This window comes from Aquarana catesbeiana, linkage group LG11, assembly GCF_042186555.1.
Source record: "Aquarana catesbeiana isolate 2022-GZ linkage group LG11, ASM4218655v1, whole genome shotgun sequence".
NCBI classification, from domain to species: domain Eukaryota; kingdom Metazoa; phylum Chordata; class Amphibia; order Anura; family Ranidae; genus Aquarana; species Aquarana catesbeiana.
Genome location: NC_133334.1, coordinates 209,514,579 through 209,538,647, shown reverse-complemented (window position 1 = coordinate 209,538,647; position 24,069 = coordinate 209,514,579). Strand labels below are relative to the sequence as shown.

General features: G+C 42.2%; 1 protein-coding gene across 2 annotated transcripts in view; it reads left to right on the top strand.

Moving 5' to 3' along the window:
• BRMS1 (BRMS1 transcriptional repressor and anoikis regulator) overlaps positions 1 to 24,069 on the top strand; it is a 50,657-nt gene that overhangs the window by 8,956 nt on the left and 17,632 nt on the right. For both annotated transcript variants that reach the window (XM_073605234.1, XM_073605233.1), the window contains exons 2-8: positions 5,256 to 5,373; positions 6,954 to 7,044; positions 9,232 to 9,359; positions 16,107 to 16,186; positions 19,061 to 19,157; positions 21,029 to 21,121; positions 23,693 to 23,757. In XM_073605234.1, coding sequence (XP_073461335.1) covers positions 5,256 to 5,373; positions 6,954 to 7,044; positions 9,232 to 9,359; positions 16,107 to 16,186; positions 19,061 to 19,157; positions 21,029 to 21,121; positions 23,693 to 23,757 — 672 coding nt within the window. The remainder of the gene's footprint in view (positions 1 to 5,255; positions 5,374 to 6,953; positions 7,045 to 9,231; positions 9,360 to 16,106; positions 16,187 to 19,060; positions 19,158 to 21,028; positions 21,122 to 23,692; positions 23,758 to 24,069) is intronic.

Genomic DNA, 24,069 nt, shown 5'->3' with positions numbered 1-24,069 from the left:
ATCACTTCCAGTTTACCCAGAGGTTAACAGTGTCATATTTAAAAATGAAAAGTATTTAATCATCTTGATCTTGGTGTGATCAAATGCTTTTAAGAGTAGAGGAGGGACCCCAGATCTTTCCTTAACCACTTAAGCCCCGGACCATTTGTTTGGCCAAAGACCAGAGCACTTTTTGGATTCGGCACTGCGTCGCTTTAACTGACAATTGTGCGGTCGTGCAATGTGGCTCCCAGACAAAATTGACATCCTTTTTTTCCCCACAAATTGAGCTTTCTTTTGGTGGTATTTGATCATATAAACAAAAAATAGTGACAATTTTGAAAAAAAGCATTATTTTTTACTTTTTACTATAATCTATATCCCCAAAAAATATATAAAAAAAAAAAACATTTTTTTCCTCAGTTTAGGCCGATACATATTCTTCTACATATTTTTGGTAAAAAAAAATCGCAATAAGCGTTTGGTTTGTGCAAAAGTTATAGCATCTACAAAATAGGGGTTACTTTTATGGAATTTTTATTAATATTTTTTTTTTTTTTACTAGTAATGGTGGTGATCATCGATTTTTTTTTTTTTTTTTTTTTTATCAGTGTGATTAAAAATGCATTGATTACTGTGTAAATGTGACTGGCAGTGAAGGGGTTAACCACTAGGCGGCGCTGTAGGGGTTAAGTGAGTCCTGGGCAGTGATTCTAACTGTGGGGGGGGGGCTGGGCTACGTGTGACACGACACTGATCACTGCTCCCGATTACAGGGGGGAGCTGTGATCAGTGACCGTGTCACTAGGCAGAACAGGTAAATGCTTGTTTACATCAGCATTTCCCCGTTCTCCCTCTCGGTAAGACGATCATGGGTATCCCCGCGGACATCAAGCTCATGGAGTTCGCGGAGGGCGTGCGTCCGCAAGCTGCTTCATAAAGGGCAACGTACAGGTACGTTAATATGCCTGTACGTGCCCTTCTGCCGACATTTATCGGCGTGAGCCGGTCGGCAAGCGGTTAAAGAGTACCCGTCACGTGCCTATTGCTCTAACAAGGGATGTTTACATTCCTTGCGACAGCAGATAAAAGTGATAACAAAAAAAATAAATAAATGAAAGTGACAGTGTAAAAATTAAAAAAAATAAATAAAAACTTTTTTTTTTTTAAAGTGCCCTGTCCCCTCGTGCTCTGTGCACAAAAGCAAATACATGCATTGGTCACGCACGCGTGCAAACAGTGATCATCCCACACATGTGATGTATCACTGCGAACATCAGATCGTAGGCAGTAATTTCTAGCATCAGACCTCCTGTGTAAAATCTAAAGTGGTAACCTGTAAAGGCTTTTAATGTGTTCCTAAGAATAGTAAAATTTACGCCGTTTGTCGCCATTGCACAGGTGTGCACAGTTTTAAAGTTTGACATGTTTGGTATCTATTTACTCGGCATAACATCATCTTTTAAATTTACCAAAAATTGGGTTATGTTTTGTGGTTTTTTTTGCATTAAAATTCAAAAAAGTGTATTTTTTTTAAAAAAATAGCATTTTAAAAACCACTGCGCAAACACTATGTGACATAGAAAATTGCCACGTGCATTAATTCATTCTCTAGGGCCTCTGCTTTAAAAATATATATAATGTTTGGGGGTTCTAAGTAATTTTCTAAGAAAAATATACTGATTGTTGCATTTAAAAAAAAATGTGCTAGAAAAGGCCTAGGGGTCAAGTGGTTAAAACTGTATCTTAAGGGAGTGACAGCTAAGGCTGGATTCACACCTATGCATTTTTAGTGCATTTTGCAGATTTGAACTACAGAATGTGTTCCATAGGAAACAATGTTAAATGGATCTGCAAAATGTAAAAAGCACTATAACTGCATAGGTGTGAATCCAGCCTAAATGACCGTAAAGGCTGGGAGGTTCCATCCAATGGTGTCACTGGGGGGGGGGCAGAGGGGGCCCTGACCCCCCAACATTATGCTGTGCCCCACCATGTGCCCCCCCAATTAAAAAATATATATATTTTTTTTTTTTTCCTACAAATAGGCAATGTCTTTTTGTTTGTATCCATAGCGGAAGCGCCACATCTTACTCGGGCCGCCGCTGGAGTAACACAGTCTCTATTGAGAGGGAGAGCGTCCCCAGTCAGCTCCTGCGGGTGATTCCTCCCCCTCCCTCTGCTCGCTGACACTGCATAATGCGAGCGCTCACACAACCATGGCCGTCCGATCTGCTCTTTCCCCTGAATCCTTATTGGCAGGGAGAAGAGCGAGTTGCAGGAAGGACTCCACCAGGACTCTCAGTTACTGAAAAAACAGACTGATTTCTCCCGTCCTTAGGACAGGAGAACCAGCCTGTAAATTCCAAGAGATGCCAGACCAGCGCTGTCAATAGCAGAGGCAGGACAGCAAGAGGAGGCTGGGGAACCCCACAGTGGCAGAACACCAGGGCCCGGTGGCAACAACCTTTGCAACCCTGATAGTTCTCCCACTGCATTGGACCCTTATATTTTCTTGGTATGCTGGTGACATATATCTCTTGTTTTCTGCCACCCTGGAGGGGCCCCAATACAGTAGGAAGGGAGCTCACTGCAGAACATGTGAAAGGGCCATTTGTGGGATTGTAGTAAAGGGCCCCAGGGTATATATATATATATATATATATATATATATATATATATATATATATATATATATTATATAATTTGCATTTTATAGTTGCCCCCTACTTTTGTCCCTGTCCCCCCATGTGCCCCCCCTAAATAGGAAAGCTGGAGATGCCACTGGTTCCATCAGCCACTTTTCAGGCCTTCTCATTGGTCAGATCATTTCTATCAACACCCTCCTCAGGGGCCAGAAAAGAGAGACTGTTCTGTAGTCTGGAGCCCACTTTTAACATTAAAGCAAGGAACATCTTAGATCAGCCTGGATATATGAGAGCCACTAATCTATTCTGCTCTCTGATTGGATATTGCTAAACTCAGTGACTTTTTTTAGTATTTTCATGTTTAAACTTGTTTTGTTTTTCTGTTGTATTATCTTCATTTTTTCTGTAAATATTTTGTTTGCTTTTTTTTCAATTATCTTTTATTAACTACTTGCTTCCCAAACCTATTATGACACTTCTCTCTCTTCATGTAAAATGTATCCTTTTTTTTTTTTTGCTAGAAAATGACTTAGAACCCCCAAATATTTTATATATATATATATATATATATATATATATATATATATATATATATATATATATATAATATTATAAATAATTTTTTTTTTTTTTTAAGCAAAGGCCCTAGAGAATAAAATGGTGGGTTTTGCAATTTTTATGTAACACGGTATATGTGCGGCAGCTTTTCAAATGCAATTTTTTTGAAAAAAATACACATTCATGAATTTTTGTGAACACAAATACAATAAAATACCAATTTTTTTTTTTTTTTGGTAAAATATAAACGATGTTACACCGAGTAAATAGATTGCCAAACATGTCACACTTTAAAATTGCGCACGCTCATGGAATGGAAACTAACTATGGTACTTTCAATTATCCATAGGTGATGCTTAAAAGCCTTTGCAGGTTACCAGTTTATATTTACACTGGAGGTATTGTGCTAGATTGTTCTTGCTCTGACGTTCACTGTGATACCTCACATGTGTGGTGCGGTCGCTGTTTACATATATGTGCGTTCGCCACTGCTTGTTAGGATGGGGGCACTTTAAACATTTTTTTTCTATTATTTTACTATTTATTTTATTTTTATTTTATTTTTTTACACTGTTTCTTTAAAAAAAAAAAAAATTGATCACTTTTATTGCTGTCACAAGGAATGTAAACATCCCTTGTGACAGCAATAGCAGCGACAGAGATGGGGGTCTCTCTATTTGTAGCGCAAAAAATTAAAACCTCAGTGGTGATCAAATACCACCAAAAGAAAGCTCTATTTGTGGGGGAAAAATGATAAAAATTTTGTTCGGGTTCAGTGTTGCATGGCTGCGCAATTGTCATTCAAAATGCGACAGCGCTGAAAATTGGACTGGGCAGGAAAGGGGTGAAAGTGCCCTGTGTTGAAGCGGTTAAAGAATACCTTTCTCTTTGAATAGCGGTACTATATGGTAAATCTCTGGATATACCTGTCTGTGGTGAGTGTGTTACAGATACTTATTTTAAGGCATAAGTGTTATTGTTCATATTGTGAACGTTGATATTTATGATACAGTAAATCAGGGCTTGACGAATTTGCTTTGAATCTAGCCAGCTAAAAAAAGTTAGGTGCCAGTTTTTTTTTTTTTTTTTTTGTTTTGTTTAACAGGACTTTATTTTAGACGATGGAGATGGTATCTCTTGAATTTGCACATGGAAGGGACTGGAGCCGGGCATGGTGTTTGGTGGGACGGCTTTCTTACTGGGTGGTTTAAGGGGATGTGTCTCCCTTTGGGGTTCTGGAAGTGTGGGGATTTGACACTTGAGGCTGGTGGAAGCCCAGGTGCCGAGATGCGGTTTCTGGTTGCCTTGGGATTTGTCAAGCTCTGTGATAAATATCTGGTGGCAGTCACTGATTTGGGGTATAAAGGGTTAATAGCTTAGTTGACCAAACCCAGCAACGATTGCTCTGTCTGCTGTCTCTTGTGGTCCCGCAAGCTGGAAAATCTTTGTAAACCAGAAAATGGTGTGCAGCGCTCAGCTGTGACAAACATACAAAAGTCTTAGTAAGTGATGTACAAATAAAGTTCCAAAATAAATAAATCTGTGACGTGATTGAGGAAAAACTTCCGTGTGTTCAAAGTAATTCTAATGACAGGTGTGTTGTGTCTAAAACACTCACCAGAAATGAAATAACAAGCAGCATCAAATAAAACACACTTCACCCAGCGTGTAAAGGATTTGGACAGCCAGGACCGTGCACCTCCACCAATGTAGACCCTCATCTGGTGAGTAGACGCAGACGTTTTTTTCAATCGCATCACTGATTTATTTACTTTAGAACTTTATTTGTACATCTCTTATTAAGACTTTTGTATGTTTGTCACAGCTGAGCGCTGCACACCATGTTTTGGTTTATTGATCATTGAAGGTTGTACATTCACATTTGTGTGCTAAGCTGCTTATTTTTCTATACAGCGCTCACGTTATTTTGGTTCTGTTGGAAAATCTTTGTGTAGGGTGAGGCTGAGAGTGTCATTGTGGTGTATCAATGCCCTTGCCCTGTTTAAATTTTGAATAATGAAAGAATAATAATTTTGGAATAACATGTTTTTTTTTTCTTTCTAAAATCAGGTATCCTCCACAATGGAGGCTGAAGCGGATTCAGCTACAGAAATGAATGGTCAGGAAGAAGCTGACAGTGATGGGGAAGATAGTGCTAGCCAGACAGAGACTGAGGAAGAGAGTTCTGGTTTGTATCTCTAATATGCTTACTATAATATCTAAGAGCCAGTTCACACCACAATTTCTGTGCGTTTACTCTCATGATTTTTATGTGTTTTGATGCATTTTTGTTGCGTTCTGGTGCATTTTTTTTCCACTCCCTTATTTTTTTTTTTATCACTGATCCACACATGAAGGATCGCTCTAGCTGGACCCAATCTCTCAGGCCATGAGGGAAATGCCAACCCACTAATCTAGTTAAATGGCAGGCCTTGTAGTACAATTTGGATGTCCGGGGGCCAATCCCACCATTGCTTTTAGGCAGGGAGAGAGTGGTAAGGCTAATCCTGGGGGTCTTATTTTTCCATATATACATGCTGGAAAGCTTATACAAAGCGAGTATTTTGTTTGGAATCGCTTGAAATAGGTACAGTAACTTTGGGAAAATGTTAATTTTCAGGATTAAGGCTCTCCCAAACCATGAGAAGCATAGTTTTTTCCCAGCATTTAAAGTCCTGTTGTATGTTATGACGTAAGGAAAAGTGGTTATGAGAGTAAAATGTGCCTAGGTTGGAAGGTGATTGAATCCCTAAGTACGCAATTGCATCTGTTTTCCAGACTAAGAGGAATCCTCGTTGACAGTGGCACACCAAATCTGATGAAAGAGTCACATTCAGCACCTATGATTTATTGTCATTTATCTTTAGGTTCAAGATTTGATCAAAGCTATCCAATTCTTTCAATAAGTTTGGGATTGTTTTTTTATTTCATTTTTTTAAATAAATCAGGAGTGCTTTATTGAAAAACAAGACAATACAGCATAAACAGAGTACAGTGCCATACACAAGTAACAATTAAATGCAAGTCAACAACTTGACTTGACTGAACTTCCATTCCTTAACCTTCTCTGTGATGTCAGAAACTGGAAGCGATGGAGATTTTGTCACTTCCATTTTCGGTTTGTTGACAAGCCGTTACCGGCTTCTAAAGCAGACAATTAAACTGATTTCCGTTTAATCGGCTGCTTTGGAGGGCAGAGGAGAGATCTGAGGTCTATTAGACCCCAGATCTCCCATTAAAAAGGCCCTGTCGCTGCCCATGCTATCACAAGAGATTTTGTTCATCCTTTGTGATAGCAATAAAGTTCAGTAAAAAAAAAAATTAAAGTGACTGTAAGAGAAAATGTAAATAAAATTAAATATTAGAATAAAAAAAAAAAATGAAAGCGCCCCCTCCCCCTGTACAGAAAATTACCTGTTAATGCTGCCAGAAATCCAGAGAGATCTTTCCTTCCTGACTGAGCTTACAGTGTTGCCTCTGCTACACTGAAATGCCTAGAAGTTTTGCCAACTGTGCCTGAGATCTCCCCCATAAGTCATGTAGATGAGAGGAGGAGGTTTTTTTGTAGTCCAGCATGTAAAAAACTCAGGCAAAGCTGACATTGCTGCCTAGGATTTTAGTACAACAGAGGCACTGTGTTCTCAGCTCAAACAGGAATTTTGAAATGCTCTGATTTTTGTCAGGATCATCAGTTATTTTTCAACAATGGCAGTAATTGTAAAGAGGCAAAAGTGTGCAATAAAAGACAATCTATACATTTTTTGGCAGACATGGATGATATGGATTGTGAACGACGCAGAAACGAGTGTATTGATGAGATGTGTCAATTAGAAAAGCAATTCTCAGAGCTTAAAGAAAAGTAAGTGTTGCAGTCGCTGCATCTGCCCATATCTAGTAGTTACAGGTAATCCACACTTGTCCTTTTGATGTATTGGAAGAACTTGCTGGTAAGTGGACTTCTTTATTGATTTTTCTCTTATTTACTCTTCATGGAAATGATTTGCAAAGCATTATGCATGCCACATTTGAAAAAATGCTCTCATGCTTATTTTTGTGAGTTTCAGTAATATTAATCATAGCATTATTTGTACAGGAAATGTCTCCTCTCTTAGTATTAGAATTGCGTTTCACAAATTTAGGTTTGGTTTAGTCTTGAAGCATTAAAGCGTTTTTTACCCTAAAAAAAATAAAAAAACAATCCTGTCCCTTTTAAAGCATGAATAACAGCACAGTGCTTGTGCTGCGTCATTTGGCCCCTTCTATCACCTGAAATACCTGGTTGATCCTGCCTGGTTCTGCCCCCCCCCCCCCTGTAAACTGACCACAGTTTATAATTGCTGCTGAGCCCTGACACCATGGTCAGTTTACAGGCCTCTGTCATCCGTTCTCTCCTTTGTCCTCTCCCCCCTCCCCAGCCTGCCTGTCAGCTTGTGACAGTGCCCACCTCCCTTCCTGCTATCATAAATTTATCATTTTCCGGCAATCCCCTGTGTTAGATATGCATCCGTGCGCCGCACGGCGCCCACATGACCAGCCGCCGTTCCTGTGAGCGCCACTCGGAAATAAGGTATACACGGGCATTTTTTTAATAAAGCACAGACACTGGAGACATTGCGTTATTTAACTCAGGTGATTGCCAAAAAATGATAAAGTTGGTTTGCACCAACTTTAAATAAAATAAAGTATGTTTTTGTTTTTAGTTGAGAATCATACTTAAAGGAGTTGTAAAAGCAGAAGGTTTTTTATCTTAATGCATTCTGTGCATTAATATAAAAAATCTTTTTTGTGTAGCAGCCTCCCCAGCACCCTCTAATTACTTAACCTGATCGCGATCTCTCTTCAACGATGTCCACGAGTGTCTAAACCATCTGGGACACTCCTCCAGATTGGCTGACACACAGCAGCGGCGCCGTTGGCTCCCGCGGCTGTCAGTCAGCCAATCAGGGGAGAGAGGGGGCGGGGCGGGGCCGGGTCGGGGCTCCGTGTCTGAATGGACACAGGGAGCTGTGACTCGGCTCCAGTAACCCCGTAGAAAGCTGCTGACTGTGGGGGCACTTGATAGGAGGGAGGGGCCAGGAGCAGCAAAGAGGGACCGGAGAAGAGGAGGATCTGGGCTGCTCTGTACAAAACCAACTGCACAGAGGAGGCAAGTATGACATGTTTGTTGTGTTATTATTTTTTTTTTTAACAAGACTTTACAATCACTTTAAGCCTCATACACATTACGGGGTTGAATCCAATCCAATGTTAGTACAGCGATCTTCCCTGCTGAGCTATTGAGTTCTGACAGGGCGACGGCCCCTGCCAGAACACTTCGGTCAGCACTCTCAGGTATTGGCTGAGAGCGTTGATCAGGATTCATTCGGCAGACCTTATCTGGTCATGCCCCCTCGACAGAAGCCGGCTTCTGTACACACAGGCCGAATGTTGGCTGGTTTCTGTTGAATCAGCCGATGCTGTCCGACATTTGGCATATTTGTATTCGGCTTTACCTAGGTGGATGCAGCATTGGTCCGATGCTCCATCGGTCCCCCGCAGGCTCTAAGACTGAGAGCCGAGTGATTAAACACAGCTGATCACTCAGTTCTCCATGCTCCAGGAGCAGAAAGCTGGTAACTGTCAGTCACTAGCTCTGGGCTGTGGTGGGGGCGGGAGCGGCTGGCTCAGGCTCTCAGCGGGTCACGGAGAGGCTGAGTTTGCTGCCAGTCCATGTTCCTGGGTGGATCCCGACCATATGGTTGCTATCTTTTCCCAGCCTGGACCGACACTGTGATATCAGCTGACAGGGGGCTTCAGCCTGCTGTTTGCTGAAAATGGGACACAGGAGTGCAGAACGGACTGCACATCATGTGATCCACAAGAGAAGTACAGTCAAACAAGCCATACTTCTCCTTTAATTAAATTTCCGAGAAAAAATTTAAATTCCCATCTTACGTGTGAACAATGGCAATTACATGTCTAAGTTATACTTGGAAAACCTGGAGTTAAAATAAGTTATCCATCCTATTGAATTGGGCTCCTTGTCTCTGTGCATGTAATGCTCTAGGTTATTCAAGGAAAGACTGAACCAGCTTAAAGCCAAATTGGAAGAGGTGTCTTCTGGTAGAGCTATGGAGTATATTAACCCTTTGGCTGACCTACAGAAAAACATGAAAATTCGCATTGAAGTTGCAGGTAAATCCTTTAAATTGTAGCTTCTCTGTCACAAAATGAGTTAATGATGCACAAAGGACCTGAGCGTCTTAAAATATAAATTTTCATATATTTAGTGGAGTGTTTGCAGAGCTATAAGCTCACAAAATCTCTTGTAATAGGACCTAGTCCTCCAGCCTATCTGTACTGTAATATTGTTTTTATTAAATTATTTAACTTCATCTGTTAACTAATGAATGGTTCCATTTGTTTGTATAGGTATATAACTGCACTTTGCACATCATATTTGCATTTTGCTGTTCCTTTTTAAAAGAAGCCCTGTACTTCCGGTGTCTAGCTGTGATTATATTAGAAAATGGCACCATACCTTCTAGCCAGAACTTTTTTTTTATTTTAATCCCTTTTCTCTGCAGAAAGGAGCAGTTGGTGCTCCTTAGCCTATTGATTGGAGCATTTCCTCCTGCACTGAGAAGTTCATTATCTCTCTGATATCAATTTTATATGCAGTTATTGTAGGCAATATTCGTATTGAATAACATTTTAAATTCAGACCCTATATGGTCACCCTGTTTGTAGATTAACACAGTTATGTCTGCTTTATCTGGTTGAGTTCATTAAAAATGTTTATAGCACTAGAATAAGACATTTGTAATGCTAAAATGCCATGATAATGCCAGGAGTGTTATATTTCCTCCAGCAGTATTTATGTAAATGCAGAAAATCCAACTTAAAAATCAGTCAGAAGCTCTAATTCCATGGAAATTACAACCATCAGTAGAGGTTACTATCAGATTTGGTTGTTTTGTACCATGTCAGAGTCTAACTAAAAAACATGATTTCTTTTTAGTCCATTGAAAGACACAGGAAGTCTTTCGGGTTATACTAAACGAAAAATAAATAAATGGTGCGCTGTCCCTTTTAAGGAAATCAGTGAGCTTGGTGAAAATACACCAATAATAAATAATAATGTTGATATGCTCATGTGAAACTACTAAATTGTATGACCATCAAAATTTCCACAAAAAGATTGTGACATATACATATAAACAAAGTTACATAAGTATCTTTTTAAATAAGAGTTCTTTTAATGTCAAATTGAGTGTCCAGAAAACATTTGTGCCTTTTTGTGTGCTCTAATAACCTGAACAACAAATATATTTCACGCCAAACAATCTTCCATACGAATATTCTTATTCACATGTGACCTGCCCTAAACCATCAATCCACCATTGTATTCAATGCCTGCTTACCTTAGAATTTGACCTAATATAATAGGTCACGTCTGCTTTAGCATTTATTCCATGCAGGTCCACCTGCGTCTGTTAAGGGTCACTTCGTATATGATCCCTTTAAGAGACTGATCCTTAGGGCTCTTTCACACGGGGCGGATCAGTGATGATCCGCCCCGTGAACGCCCGCTTACTCAGCGGGGATCGCTCCGCCAATCCCCGCTGAGGAGAAAGATGACAGGTCCATCGCTGCACACTGTGCAGCGACGGACCTGTCAGAGCGCCGCTCTCCCCTATGGGGGATCGGGTGATGACGGACCGTAGTGTCCGTCGTCACCCAATCCGATCCGGAAAATGAATGGAAAAGTAGGGTTTTCCTCCGTTACACTTTTTGGATCGGAGCGGGTCGGATGTCAGCGGACATGTCACTGCTGACATCCGACGCTCCATAGGGATACATGTATGTCCGTTTTTCATCCGAAAACGGAAGGATGAAAAACGGACATATGGGCTCCCCGTGTGAAAGAGCCCTTAGTGTCTCCAATACAGGTGTAGCTCAAAAGAAGGGAAGAATCTCATCATACAACCCCATATAAATAAGTAAAACTGTTTTTATTGCCAAATATTGCACTGACAGGATGAAAAAAATATATAGAGCAGTGTTCTTCCAAAATGGAGTCACCCCACTTCTGGTTTTTGTGACAAGCGTAAGTGGCCTCTCTGGCTCCGCTCGATACATTTCATCATTGGTCACATGACTTCCTCACCTTCCCTGATCTTGCCTTTCTGATTGCAGCCATCCTCAGCCTGGCTTTTGGAGTGCCATTCCCAGACCTGACTGGACATTGCAGGGAAAGCTTTGAAATTAAATATGTGGAAAATTGGGCACAAAACCATATAAGCATGTGAATATCAACCAGACCCACATAGGTGTGACATAATAATCAGCACATATTAGGGGCGGCACAGTGGTATAGTGGGTAGCACTCTCACCTATCAGTAAAAAGGGTGGCTGGTTCGAATCTCAACCATGACACTACCTGCCTGGAGTTTGCATGTTCTCCCTGTGCCTGCGTGGGTTTCCTCCGGGTACCCCGGTTTCCTCCCACACTCCAAAGACATGCTGGTAGGTTAATTGGCATCTGTCCAAAATTGGCCCTAGTATATGAATGTGAGTTGGGGACCTTGGATTGTGGGCTCCTTGAGGGTAGGGACCGATGTGAGTGTGGGATGCATGTGTGGAGCGCTGCGTAAATTGATGGCGCCATATGGGTACCTTACATAAAAAAATAGGGATAATTGTAGACACGCACCCACACTCAGGTTGAACTGGATGGACTGGTGTCTTTATTCATCCTTACTAACTATGTAATTTATATATCATAAATTATATAAACCAGTCCTAATATGAAAGAATGTGAAAAAAATATTTATATCTGTGAGACAAATAAGGATGGGTGTATTTCTTCTGTGTGGGTAAAATCTCCAACACCGTGCCTTCATAAAGTGCAATATGCTAATTTCTTGTGATTAAAAGCTTCACCCAAAGTGACAAATAAATCTGCTCACCAGATGTATCTGGCCACAGAGTGACCACCAGGCATAAAATTGGAAAAACTTCCTCAGCAAACCAGGATCCTCCAAGCCGATAAGAACTTTAATTGAGCATCTCCAATAACGATCAAACATCATACATTCATAGATGGTGAATGGTGATCCTCTGATAATAACACTCAATGCAAGTCCCGAACGGTCCTTATCCTTCTCTTATTCTGTAAAGATTGGCTCTCCCAGAAATTAGCCAAAAACGGCAATAGTGTAATACTGTCTTTATTGTCAGAGCATTTACATACACTTACAAGTACAGTAGATGACAGCTGTGGGATGAGGCAGGGGCCAATCCATCACTAGAATGTTAAACCAGGAAGCACGGCATGCATCTCAGCTGGGGGTGGAGGGGATAGCTCCTGTGTCTAGCATCTACAGCCTCAATTTCTATGCATTTCGTGTCCAAGCACACGTCTTCAGGAAAATTTCTTTGAAATTACCTTCAAGCTCTGAATTCCATGTAGGATGCTTTCCAGACTCTGCTCTGGTAAAAAGTTAGCTTCCAGTTTTAAAGTCCATGACATTGCCTTAGAGCTTACACTGTCTCAGAAGACTCACTTTGTGAGTGGGCCAGTCAGGTTGAGCACCTCAAGAACTTACAGTACTGTGCAAAAGTTTTAGGCTAGTGTGAAGAATTGCAGTAAATTGGGAATGCTTTCAGAAATAGAAATGTTAATAATTTATTTTTTATCAATTAACAAAACAGAAGAACAAAAGAGAAATCCAAAACAATTTTTTGCAAACTGCGTTTGCTACAGCCAAATAATTAAAAGTTAGCTCATCAATCCAGAGCACCTGCTGCCATTTTTCTGCACCCCGGTTCTATGTTTTCGTACATAGGACATGGAAATGAGGCTAAACGGCTCAACTATAAGTGAAAACATAGGAACTAGGGTGCAGAAAAATGGCAGCAGGCGCTCTGGGCTGATGAGCCAAATTTGAAATATTTGGCTATAGCAAATGCCAGTTTGTTTGAGTGTCTGTAGGCAACAGTGAAGCAACAGTTCCTTGCAAGTTTAGGGCTGCATTTCTGCAAAAGGAGTTGGATATTTGGTCAGGATCAATGGTGTCCTTAATTCTGAGAATTACAGGCAGATACTTATCCATCATGCCATACAGGGAGAGGTTTTATTGGCCCCAAATTTATTCTGCAGCAGGACAATGACCACACACATGCAGCCAGTGTCATTAAGAGCTATCTTCAGTGTAAAGAAGAACGATGAGTCCTGGAAGTGATGGTTTGGCTCCCACAGAGCCCTGACCTCAACATCAAGTCTGTCTGGGAATTACATAAAGAGACAGAAGGATTTGAGGTAGCTTACATTCACAGAAGATCTGTGGTTTGTTCTCCAAGATGTTTGGAACAACCTACCTGCCGAGTTCCTTCAAAAACTGTATGCAAGTGTACCTAGAAGAATTTATGCTGTTTTGAAGGCAAAGGATGGTCAAACCAAATATTGATTTCATTTGGATTTCTCTTCTGTTCATTTACTTTCCATTTTGTTAATTGATAAAGATAACATTTTTAACACTTCTACAGTGCATCCGTAAAGTATTCACAGCGCTTCACTTTTTCCCACATTTTGTTCTGTTACAGCCTTATTCCAAAATGGATTAAATTCATTATTTTACTCAAAATTCTACAAACCATACCCCATGATGGCAATGTGAAAGAAGTTTGTTTGAAATCTTTGCAAATTTATTAAAAATAAAAAAAAATCACACGTTCATAAGTATGTACAGCCTTTGCCTTTAGCATCTTAATAAGACACAGTGTACAGGGATAGGGGCAATTGTAGACACGCACACTCACTCAGGTTGAACTGGATGGACCGTTGTCTTTATTCAACCTTACCAACTGTGTAACTATGACCCTCAAAATTGAACTGCATCCAGTTTCCACTGATCATCCTTTAGATGTTTCTACAACTTGATTGGAGTCCACCTGTGGTAAATTCGTTTGATTGAACATGATTTGGAAAGGCACACACCTTTCAATACAAGGTCCCACAATTAACAGTGCATGTCAGAGCACAAACCAAGCCATGAAGTCCAAAGAATTGTTTGTAGACCTCCGAGACAGGATTATATCAAGGCAGAGATCTGGGGAAGGGTATAGAAAAATTTCTGCAGTATTGAAGGTCCCAATGAACACAGTGGCCTCCATGATTCATAAATGCAAGAAGTTTGGAACCACCAGGACTCCCAGAGCGGGACGCCCAGCCAAACTGAGTGATCGGGGGAGAAGGGCCTTAGTCAGGGAGGTGACCGAGAACCCATTGGTCACTCTGACAGAGCTCCAGCATTTCTCTGTGGAGAGAGGAGAAAGTTCCAGAAGAACAACCATCTCTACAGCATTCCACTAATCAGCCCTGTATGGTAGAGTGGCCAGACGGAAGCCACTCCTTAGTAAAAGGCACAGCCCACCTAGAGTTTGCCAAAAGGCACCTGAAGGACTTTCAGACCATGAGAAATAAAATTCTGTGGTCTGATGAAACAAAAATTGAACTTTTTTTGGTGTGAATGGCAAGCGTCATGTCTGGAGGAAACCAGGCACTGCTTGTCACCTGGCCAATACCATCCCTACAGTGAAGCATGGTGGTAGGATCTGAATCTGGTTCGCTCTGTGCTTCATAATGCACCATTTGAACCCATAAGACCCATTCCCCTTCAGGCTCAGAACTTTCCTCTTGACTAAGGTAGATTCTGCCCTTTACTTCAACCAGGGCATTGTTTTTCCTTTCTGTATGGCTCCATTTCACCAAAAATAAAATTTCCCTCCATTTGTCTGGATTTGTTTCAAGGAGTAAAGCGGGCCATAGATGGAGCGATTTTTTTTTTTTTTTTTTTTTTTTTTTTTCCTGCAATTTCCTCATCATCCTGTGGAGCCAGTATGTTCTGCTGGCAAGGAGGGGTGAGCCGTACCTGCTGGGAGAACAGAGTGAGTAATGCTAGCTGCTGTGATAGCAATTATCGCATTTAAAATCTGACAGGCTGGTTGTACCCAAGTTGATCGATGAACTTGGGTACATTCAGCCTGCCCATAGATAGTTTGAACCGTCTATGGCCAACTTAGAGTGTTACTAAACTCACAACAGTAAAATCAGTCTGTATATACAGTAAAGCATGCTTGTTATACTTAACATGGAACCCGCCCGAGGGGTTAATCCTCTGCATTGTGTAAAAAAGGCTGTTTGATCCTGTCTTCTCTGATCCTCCCCTTCTTCCAGAGTCCCCTAAACCATCTCCCGATAGAACAGAGCCTTTGGGGCAAGCTGCACAAGCTCAGTTTGGTGTGTATTGCTAGTGTTTTTTTTTTTTTTTTTTTCTTCTCTTGGGAGAATGCATGTGATCAGCACAGGGCCAATCAGCACTGTCCAGACAGAAGGTCAGGGGTCCTGCAACTTCATAGAACAATCAGGGGGATAATGAAAACTCCTCCTACAAGCTTTAACCAGACACTGATAGAAGTCACAAGACTGCTGATGAGAAAAGGTATTTAGCAGTTTATATTTACTAAAACTGCTAGGTGGCTCATCAGACCAACATCCACTTTTGGTCTCAAGGTCAGGTCCCACCCTTTCATGTCAAATTGCACTCTACTACATTTGTAAATGCTTCTTGAGGTTTTTGGCATCAAGCAACTGTTTTCCAAATTTGAAGACCACTCTGTCTTCTGTCAATAACTTCATAAGGTCCTTTAGGCAGCTCTTTGAGCTGTAGGGAATATCCAGTTTCCTTTTTGTTTTCTTGTGCCTGTTAGCATTTGTTTGCTGTGTTGCTCATCTCTCAGTAGGAGAACTTTTGGATGTTTTGAAAGGTAAAAGACTTCCTATATCTCTAAATAGACTCCAATAAACAGATTTTATGGTGAATACAAGAATCCTATTTAGCATTACAGAAATGTAAAGATACTATATTTTCCTTTTAGGAATTTATAAGGGATTTTGCCTGGATGTTATAAAACACCGATATGAATGTGAGCTTCAGGGAGCTAAGCAGCATTTAGAGGCAAGTGGCTTTAATTGTATGCTATTATAAATGTTTTCTGTGTTTCCATTTTATGCATAGTTTGACTTTTACTGTGTATCTGTTTATTTAAATGCTTGGTGTCATTTTTCTTAGCTAGAAATTACATCTACCAACTGATCTTTAGGATGTATTTTTTTTTTTTTTTTCTGGCTGGCGCTGACTGGAAGATGTTATATGAGACCTGTTTGTCCAACAGGCAACACATAGTAGGACAGGAACCACTAATTCAGTGCAGTAGGCACCAGTTTGATGAACCATGAAAGCGTATGTATTCCCTTTTCCTCACAGATTGATTACAAGGGCCTTCCAGTGTGGAAAATCTGCGCTTTGAGTCAGTCATGACGCATTCAGTAGGTGTTCACTGTATATAAAAATCAGCTGTTGCATGGCTAGCTGTGCCCATAGTAAATTATAGACTTTATGGATGGATGTTGAATACATATTGTTGACAGTAAAAATGACTTGTGCGACTTGTCGTGCAAATTTGGACCCCAGAGCCGCATGACAAGTCACACCCAATGAGTATCATTCATATCTGTGTGACTTAAAGTCGCAGCGATTTTAAAGTGGTTCCTGCACTACTTTGGTCTGACTTTCATGCGACTCGAGGGCTATAGACTTCAATGTAAACCCTCAAAAGTCACATGAAAGTCACAGCTGCATGATATACATGCGTGAAAAGAATACCGGCAATGAAAGTCTGGTATGAATTTTAAGGGGAACCCCGTGGCAATTTTTTTTTAAATAGCGTGGGGTCCCCCCCAAATCCATACCAGACCCTTATCCGAGCATGGAGCCTGGCAGGTCAAGAAAGGGGGGGGGGGGGCGAGCAAGCGCCCACCCTCCCCACCTCCTGAACCATTTCAAGTTACATGCCTTCAACATGGAGGGGTGCTTTGGAGCAGGGGGGCTCTTCTCCCCCCCCCCCCCCAAAACACCTTGTGCCTATTTTGATGGGAACAAGGTCCTCTTCCCCAAGACCCTGGCTGGTGGTTGTGGGGGTCTGCGGGCAGGGGGCTTATTGGAATCTGGAAGCCCACTTTAACAAGGGGGCCTCCAGATCCCGCCTGCCCCCCCTTGTGAATGAGTAGGGGTACATAGCTCCTACTCATTCACCAAAAAGAAAAAAAAATTAGTGTAAAAAATGACAGGGCAGTTTTTGACAGTTCCTTTATTTAAAAAACCCAGCATTCCCTCAGTCGATGTCACCAGGGGGTGGGGCCACCTGGTGGTGACCTCACTGGATGGCCCCACCCCTTAGTTATTTGAAAACTGTCAGAGGACTTGTCAAAAACTTGTGTTTTATTTATTTACTTTTTGGTGAATGAGTAGGGGTACCATGTACCCCATACTCATAGGGGGAAGGGCCAGGATCTGGGGGCCCCCTTGTTGAAGGGGGCTTCCAGATTCTGATAACCCCCCCCCTGCTCACAGACCCCACAACCACCGGCCACAGTTGTGGGGAAGAGGCCCTTGTCCACATCAACATGCTTTTGTGGGGGGGGGGGGGGCGGGCATATTGCCTGGTATGGTTCAGGAGGGGGAAAGAGCGAGCGGCTGGTCTGCATGCTCGGATAAGGGTCTGGTATGGATCCTGGGGGGGACCCCACACCGTATTTCTTTTTTAATTTTTAATTTGAAGAGCCTGGTATGGATAGGGCGGAGGGACCCCACACTGTTTTTTTCATTTATTTTATTTTCCATTGCCGGCATTCTTTTGTTTACATTCAGCTGTCAGCTAATGAGTCGTTGGTTGTTAAGGACGCGGCAACCAGCTTCCCGGCCCGCTTCTCAACCAGCTATTCTTCACGCAGAATTTGAATCGGTCAATCAATTTTTGATCGATTCAAATTCGAATCATTCTAAAAAAATTTGGAATTCATTAGAAAATAAGGAAACTAAACAAAACTAATCAAATTTTTTCCTCTGCACACGTCTAAACAAAACAAAACGATCACATTGATCAAAGCCAAAGTCACAACAAAGTCGCACTCATCCAAAGTCGTATCAAAATGGCATCAAGTTGCATGGTAAAGTCAAAATGGAAATCACACAATTTTTAAGTCACACAAGTGTGAATGGACACTAACAAAGAACTCTTCTCATTTGCACCCTTTTGGTCTGTTAATTATGCCATTGGAAGCATTTTGTTATATCTGTTGGATGGGTGCAGAAAACCCTGTTGAGCTTGTCAGAGTTTTCCCGTGTCCTCAGCATACAACCTGTGTTTCTTCAAAGGGTCTGCTTAGCCCTCCTAGTGGTTGTCTTGGTCTACAGAGTGATTAGCTCAGCCTAAAAAAAAAACCTGACAGATCGCTATACCAGCACAAGCAATGTTGGTGCCTCCCTGCTGCGCTATTGTATTTTGACAGCCACCCCCCCCAAAATACAGTAATCGGTGCTCACAGCAATTGGCTGCAAACACTGATCGATGGCTGGTTTTCCAGCAGGTCTCTTTGAAAAATGCTGGTCATCAGACAGATCTCTGTTGGACAGACTGCTATACACACTGACTGAAAATTGGCCAGTTTCTGTTGAACTGGCCGATTTTTGCACAGTGTGTACACAACAATATGTTGTAGACATCAGAGAGTGGAAGTGGTTGAGTAGTTTAGCAAAAGACTGGGCAGGGCTGACAACACTTTGTCCACATAAAATTTTGTGTGTAGTCAGTCCACAACATGGCATAATAGCTGAATGCATTTTTGCCACATCAACAAGTATTTCTTTGTACTTACAGGGTCTTTAAAATAATAAATCAAGGGGAAATGTGCATGTATTGCAAAGATGTATGCTTTTTATACTGTGCCTCATCATACACTTGAAAGTTTTACTCTAGTTTCTTGTTTACAGAGTGAGAAGGTTCTCTTATTTGACAACATGCAATGTGAACTATTGGAGCGAATCCAACGTCTTGAGGAAGATCGTCAAAGCATAGATATCTCCTCAGGTATGCGGCAAACAATTCTTCCCATTCAAGGGGCTACAGAGGTCAGCAGGTAGGCGGCTGGATGTCAATCTGTCTGCGGTGCTTGAGGCTGCAGAAAGCTGAAGAGATCTGCAGGAAAACATCTGGTGTACTCAGACTGTCAGCAATGCTGGGATCTCAGACACAGTGCAGATATCGGCAGGAGGGGACTGGTGCTGGGTGATGCTGGGCAGCAGCCAATCTGTCAGAGGGGCTAGGAGCTGGAGCGCAAGCTGTGTGGCGGCTTCTGGGTACTGTCACCATGCTCAACTGTGTTCGGCTCTGCACGCTTCCTTCGGTGATACGTAACGTCGACACCGACGGGAGCGAGCACAGCCGAACACAGCCGAGCGAGGTGACAGTACCCAGAAGCCGCCACACAGCTTGCCTAGGCTAGCCATTAATGAGCAAATGTATAGTCAGTCCAAGAATGAGTGGTAGTAAAAATCCAGGAACCTGCACTTTTTCTTGCAACTTAACCTAACCACTGTACCTAACCACTTATGGTCAACCACACTGATCCCAGTGCACCAAACTGTTTTTTTTTTTTTTTTTTTTTTTTTTTTGTGGCGTTGTAATATGGTAGTTTGTGTTGTAACCTGCTGCACTGAGAAAAGGACTGCATGCAGTTTATTTTCTTTTCCATGCATGCCATTGCAACACAGTGGTGTGAACTACTCCATAAGAAAAAAGGCTTTTTTCTATGTCTTGTACTGGGACTGCACTGGGCAACGGGGCCCAGCACAATCCAAATGCGCCTGGTGTGAATGAGCCCGTCAAGAACCAGTACACTTTTGCAGTCTCCGCACAAGACAAAGCAAAAAGCCTTTTTTTTTCCTATGGAATTGTAAGGTCTAAGGTATACCCAACAGAAATTACCTGAATGCAGTTTAAATCATCTGGTTTATTCTGGCCTCCATATTGTCGGAGATAACAGAACATCTGGTACTACAGGTCCCGGGCACTTTCTGCACATTCATTCTAGTACAACAGGACTTAGTATGTCTATGGAAGTGTTGAAGAAAGCTAAGCTATTTAGAAATGTAAATGTTAAAGTGATTGTTACAACAACATTTCATATTCCTGAAGTGCCTATTGTACCCATGTACTTGTAGTAAAAAGTGTCCTGTTTTCCTTGTATTGCTTCTTTTGTGTGAAATACCTGGTGATCCTGCTAGTTCTTCTGCTTTGCTCTTTCAAACTGACCACGTTAGACATAGAAGCACATCCTTCCCAGTGTGGTCAGTTTTCTGCCTGTGCTGGAAACACAGCCTGTATGTCCTCCAATGGCCAATACGTGTGCTGATAGGCACTCCTGCCGAGCTTTTCACTGGGAAGATCAGTGTATTGCTGTGTTCCTGCCTCTTGCTGTGACACCCCCCCCCTGTAGTCACCACCCCTACCTCTCTAAGCCCCGATGCATGAATAAATTTATATTTTAATCTGAATTGGTCGTTTTAAAGGGTTAGGTGTTTACATATACTTTTATGTCCCAATGATCACTTGTCCCAATGAGCAGACCACTTTAACATTTGTACAGACAGACGCCAAGAATGTAAATCAGTTACTGATCAGGGAATATAAAGCACCAGTTTACTATGGACATTTGTTTGTGTGTGCACATTCATTACCATTTATTGCAATAAAACAATGTGTGTGTGTGTGTGTGTGTGTGTGTGTGTGTGGTTTTTTTTTTTTTTTTTTTTTCTTATGGAAATGCACCAGATTGAAAAGTAGATGTGTGAATGTCTGTAGCCTTAAACTCACCCCTGCTTAGCAAGACCATAGGGCACCTGCTGGTACCATTCATTTTCCCCTCTTTCTTTTGTCTTTCTTTCTTTTTCTTTCATCAGAATGGTGGGATGAAGAATTGAGATCTAAACGAAGTAGAAAAAAGTGGGATCCATTTCGTTCAGAGAAGAAGCGGAGAGTTCCATTGGTTTCTGGTATCCTTTTGTTAAAGACAGACTTTGTGTGCCAAATGACTGTAACATATCTTACTATGTCACCATGTTGTGATTTGTGCCTGAGAACTAAAATGTTGTTATCTACATTTAAAAAAAAAAACACATTATGATTCCATAGAAACTGTCCAAATTTATACTTTTTTTTTTTAATCTGCTCAGAGAATGTATCCACACTACAATTACCTTGTTGATAATAGCAATTTGCTGCCTGTAAAGGCATATAGAAAGTTTAGCGTAGCTACATTCCTCCTGCAAACAAGAAATGATGTATGAGGAATAAGGATGAGCTCAGACATGTTCGCAACCCGCACGTACAGAGCCCGCTAGGAAGTCACAGGTCGCTAATCACAGGCAGTGAGACATTTCTCGATCTCTTCAGCAGCGGATCGGAAAAATGTCTCACTGCCTGTGATTAGCGCTGTGCCGACTTCCTGGCGGGCTCTGCACGTGCGGGTTGCAAACACGCCTGAGCTCATCCTTAATCAGGAAGTACACTTGCAGTTTCAGGTTTAGAGGTGCGCTGCAGTTAACACTGGAAAGTAAACATTGACATGCATATGGGGAATGCATCCCCACTGCTCACTACTGTAAAATTTCACCCATGCATTGCTGTAGTGCAGTAGTCTACCTCAGGGCCTTTTATCAGTAGTCTGGGGATCAAAATACCCCTGCTTGTGATAGAGGAGAGAGAGAGAGTCCCAGACACCGCCAATGTAAATGCAGTTTTGCTGCTGTAATTTGCATGAAAAAGCTTGATGTAAAAAAACAGATAGTAAGAAATTGTTTTCAACCACTCGCCTGACTCAGTCGTGCCTTGGAAGTTTGTTATTGATGATACCGGAAGCTAAGTGCGAGGTGGCCTCACAGCACACGCTCAGTGCCGTCTTTAACGCAGGGCAAATGGGGCATCTGCCCAGGGCCCATTCATTGTTGGAGGGCCCCAAACGCTGATAAGTCAAGTGCATTCATTTTCTCCACCTTTTTATCCAGCTTGGCATGGGTTAAGTGAAGTCACGTCCCCGCAGTGTCTCTTCTACTGGCCTGCCCCTTCCTCTTATCTCAGTCTGAGTGGACTGAGTCTCTTCCCCAGCGACATGCTGCATTCCGCCCCTCCCATTCCCCCTCTGCGGGCTGCCAGACTACATGGCTCTGCACAGTGAGTAGATTACCTCCCTCGGAGACACTGTGTGCTGTCCTGAGCCAGTTTCCCCCTCCCACCACCTCTGATAACTTCTCAGGGAGTCTCAGCTGCTGCAGAACTTCTTGGGGGAGTGTAGGGCTGCTGTGTGTTGTAGGGCAGGGATTGGCTGCTGCTGCAGAACCTGCAGGGGGGAGATCTGCTGGGTATTGTAGTGCAGGACAGTGATTGGCTGCTGCAGAACTTCTTGGAGGGGGAGGGCAGGGCTGCTGGGTGTTGTAGTGCAGGGCAGTGATTGACAGCTGTGGGCTCAACAATAACCCCCCTCCCTGCTTCTCCACCCTCAATAATAACCCCAATACCTGCCTCTCCCCCCCAATAACCCCCCGTCCCTGCTTATTCACCCTCAACCCCCCTCCCTGCTTCTCCACCCTCAATAATAACCCCCTTCCTGCTTCTCCACCCTCAGTAATAACCCCAATCCCTGCCTCTCCACCCCCATTAACCCCCCTCCCTGCTTCTCCAACCTCAACAGGAGGGGGGCTGTGTAATGATGGGGGTTATATGGGGGACGGATCCTGTGTAATAATGGGGGTGGGGGGATAGTATGGGGGAGGGGGCCTGTGTAGTGATGGGCATAGTATGGGGGAGGGGGTCCTGTGTAATGTGGGAGGTAGTTATGGGGGTCCTATGTAGTGATTTGGGTAGTATGGGGGGAGGGAGTCCTGTGTAATGATGGGGGGGCAGAAAAATGTTTGCGCAGGGTCCAATTAATATTAAAGACGACCCTGCACACGCTTGAGGAAGAACACTTTTAGTGAACTACCTGGGATATTGCACTGAAATCAGATTATGGTGAGTTGGTTGCATCTGTAGTGTTTACTGGATAGCATTAGAAGTTTTCTGATCCTCGATTTCAATCCTAATTACATTGTGTTTTTTGGATGCAAAGAAGAGGAGCAGGGTTCAATAACATTTCAGAGAGAGGCTGGTTAGGGTTGCCACCTCATCCCTTTAAACCCAAACACATATGAATTACATTAAGTTCTGAGGCTAATTTAATGCAGATAATTGTCCCCTCAACAGTTCTGCTCACCCCTACCAGTAGTAGTTTGGAAGCCTTCCAGCCTTTTAACACCTAATGTAAATGAAAAGCAGGAGCTTTAGGAATGGTGATGGGGTGGACTGAGCTGCCTGAGAGAAGGACCAGCTTTAGCACTTCTGCTGCAAACTTCACCTCAAACGGCACCTCACAAACAAGCACTTGGCTTGCAGGACCATGCATGCACAGTTTGCGCTCTCTCACACTCACAAAGCACTGCACTCAGTGCGCTTTTACTGTTCGTCATGAAGGTGAACAAACAAATAATAAACTATTGTTGGTCTTCAGTTCTCCTTGACAGAACGGATAGGTCCATATATTGTTTATATGTTACGGGACTTGGATATCCTTGAGGACTGGACTGCTATCAAAAAGGTATTTGAAAAGTTATGTCTTTTCTTCTGCAACACTTTTTTTTTCTCTCTAGGAAATTTTGCCTCCAGATAAAAAAGGGGTATTTTTAATCTAGTTCACATTTATATTTTAACCAAAAAAGTATGTATATTTAATGAATGCCAGTTACTACTAAGCACTAACTTTTGCAGGTACTTTATTGATCTATTTATGCTCTTCTCAACACATTTACCACTTGTCTACCGGCGCTTTTGGAAGATAGGAATTTGTAGGTGAGCTTTGGCATACATATACTCCATCAAACAGTGGTTGTTCAAAATCGCTATCAATTCC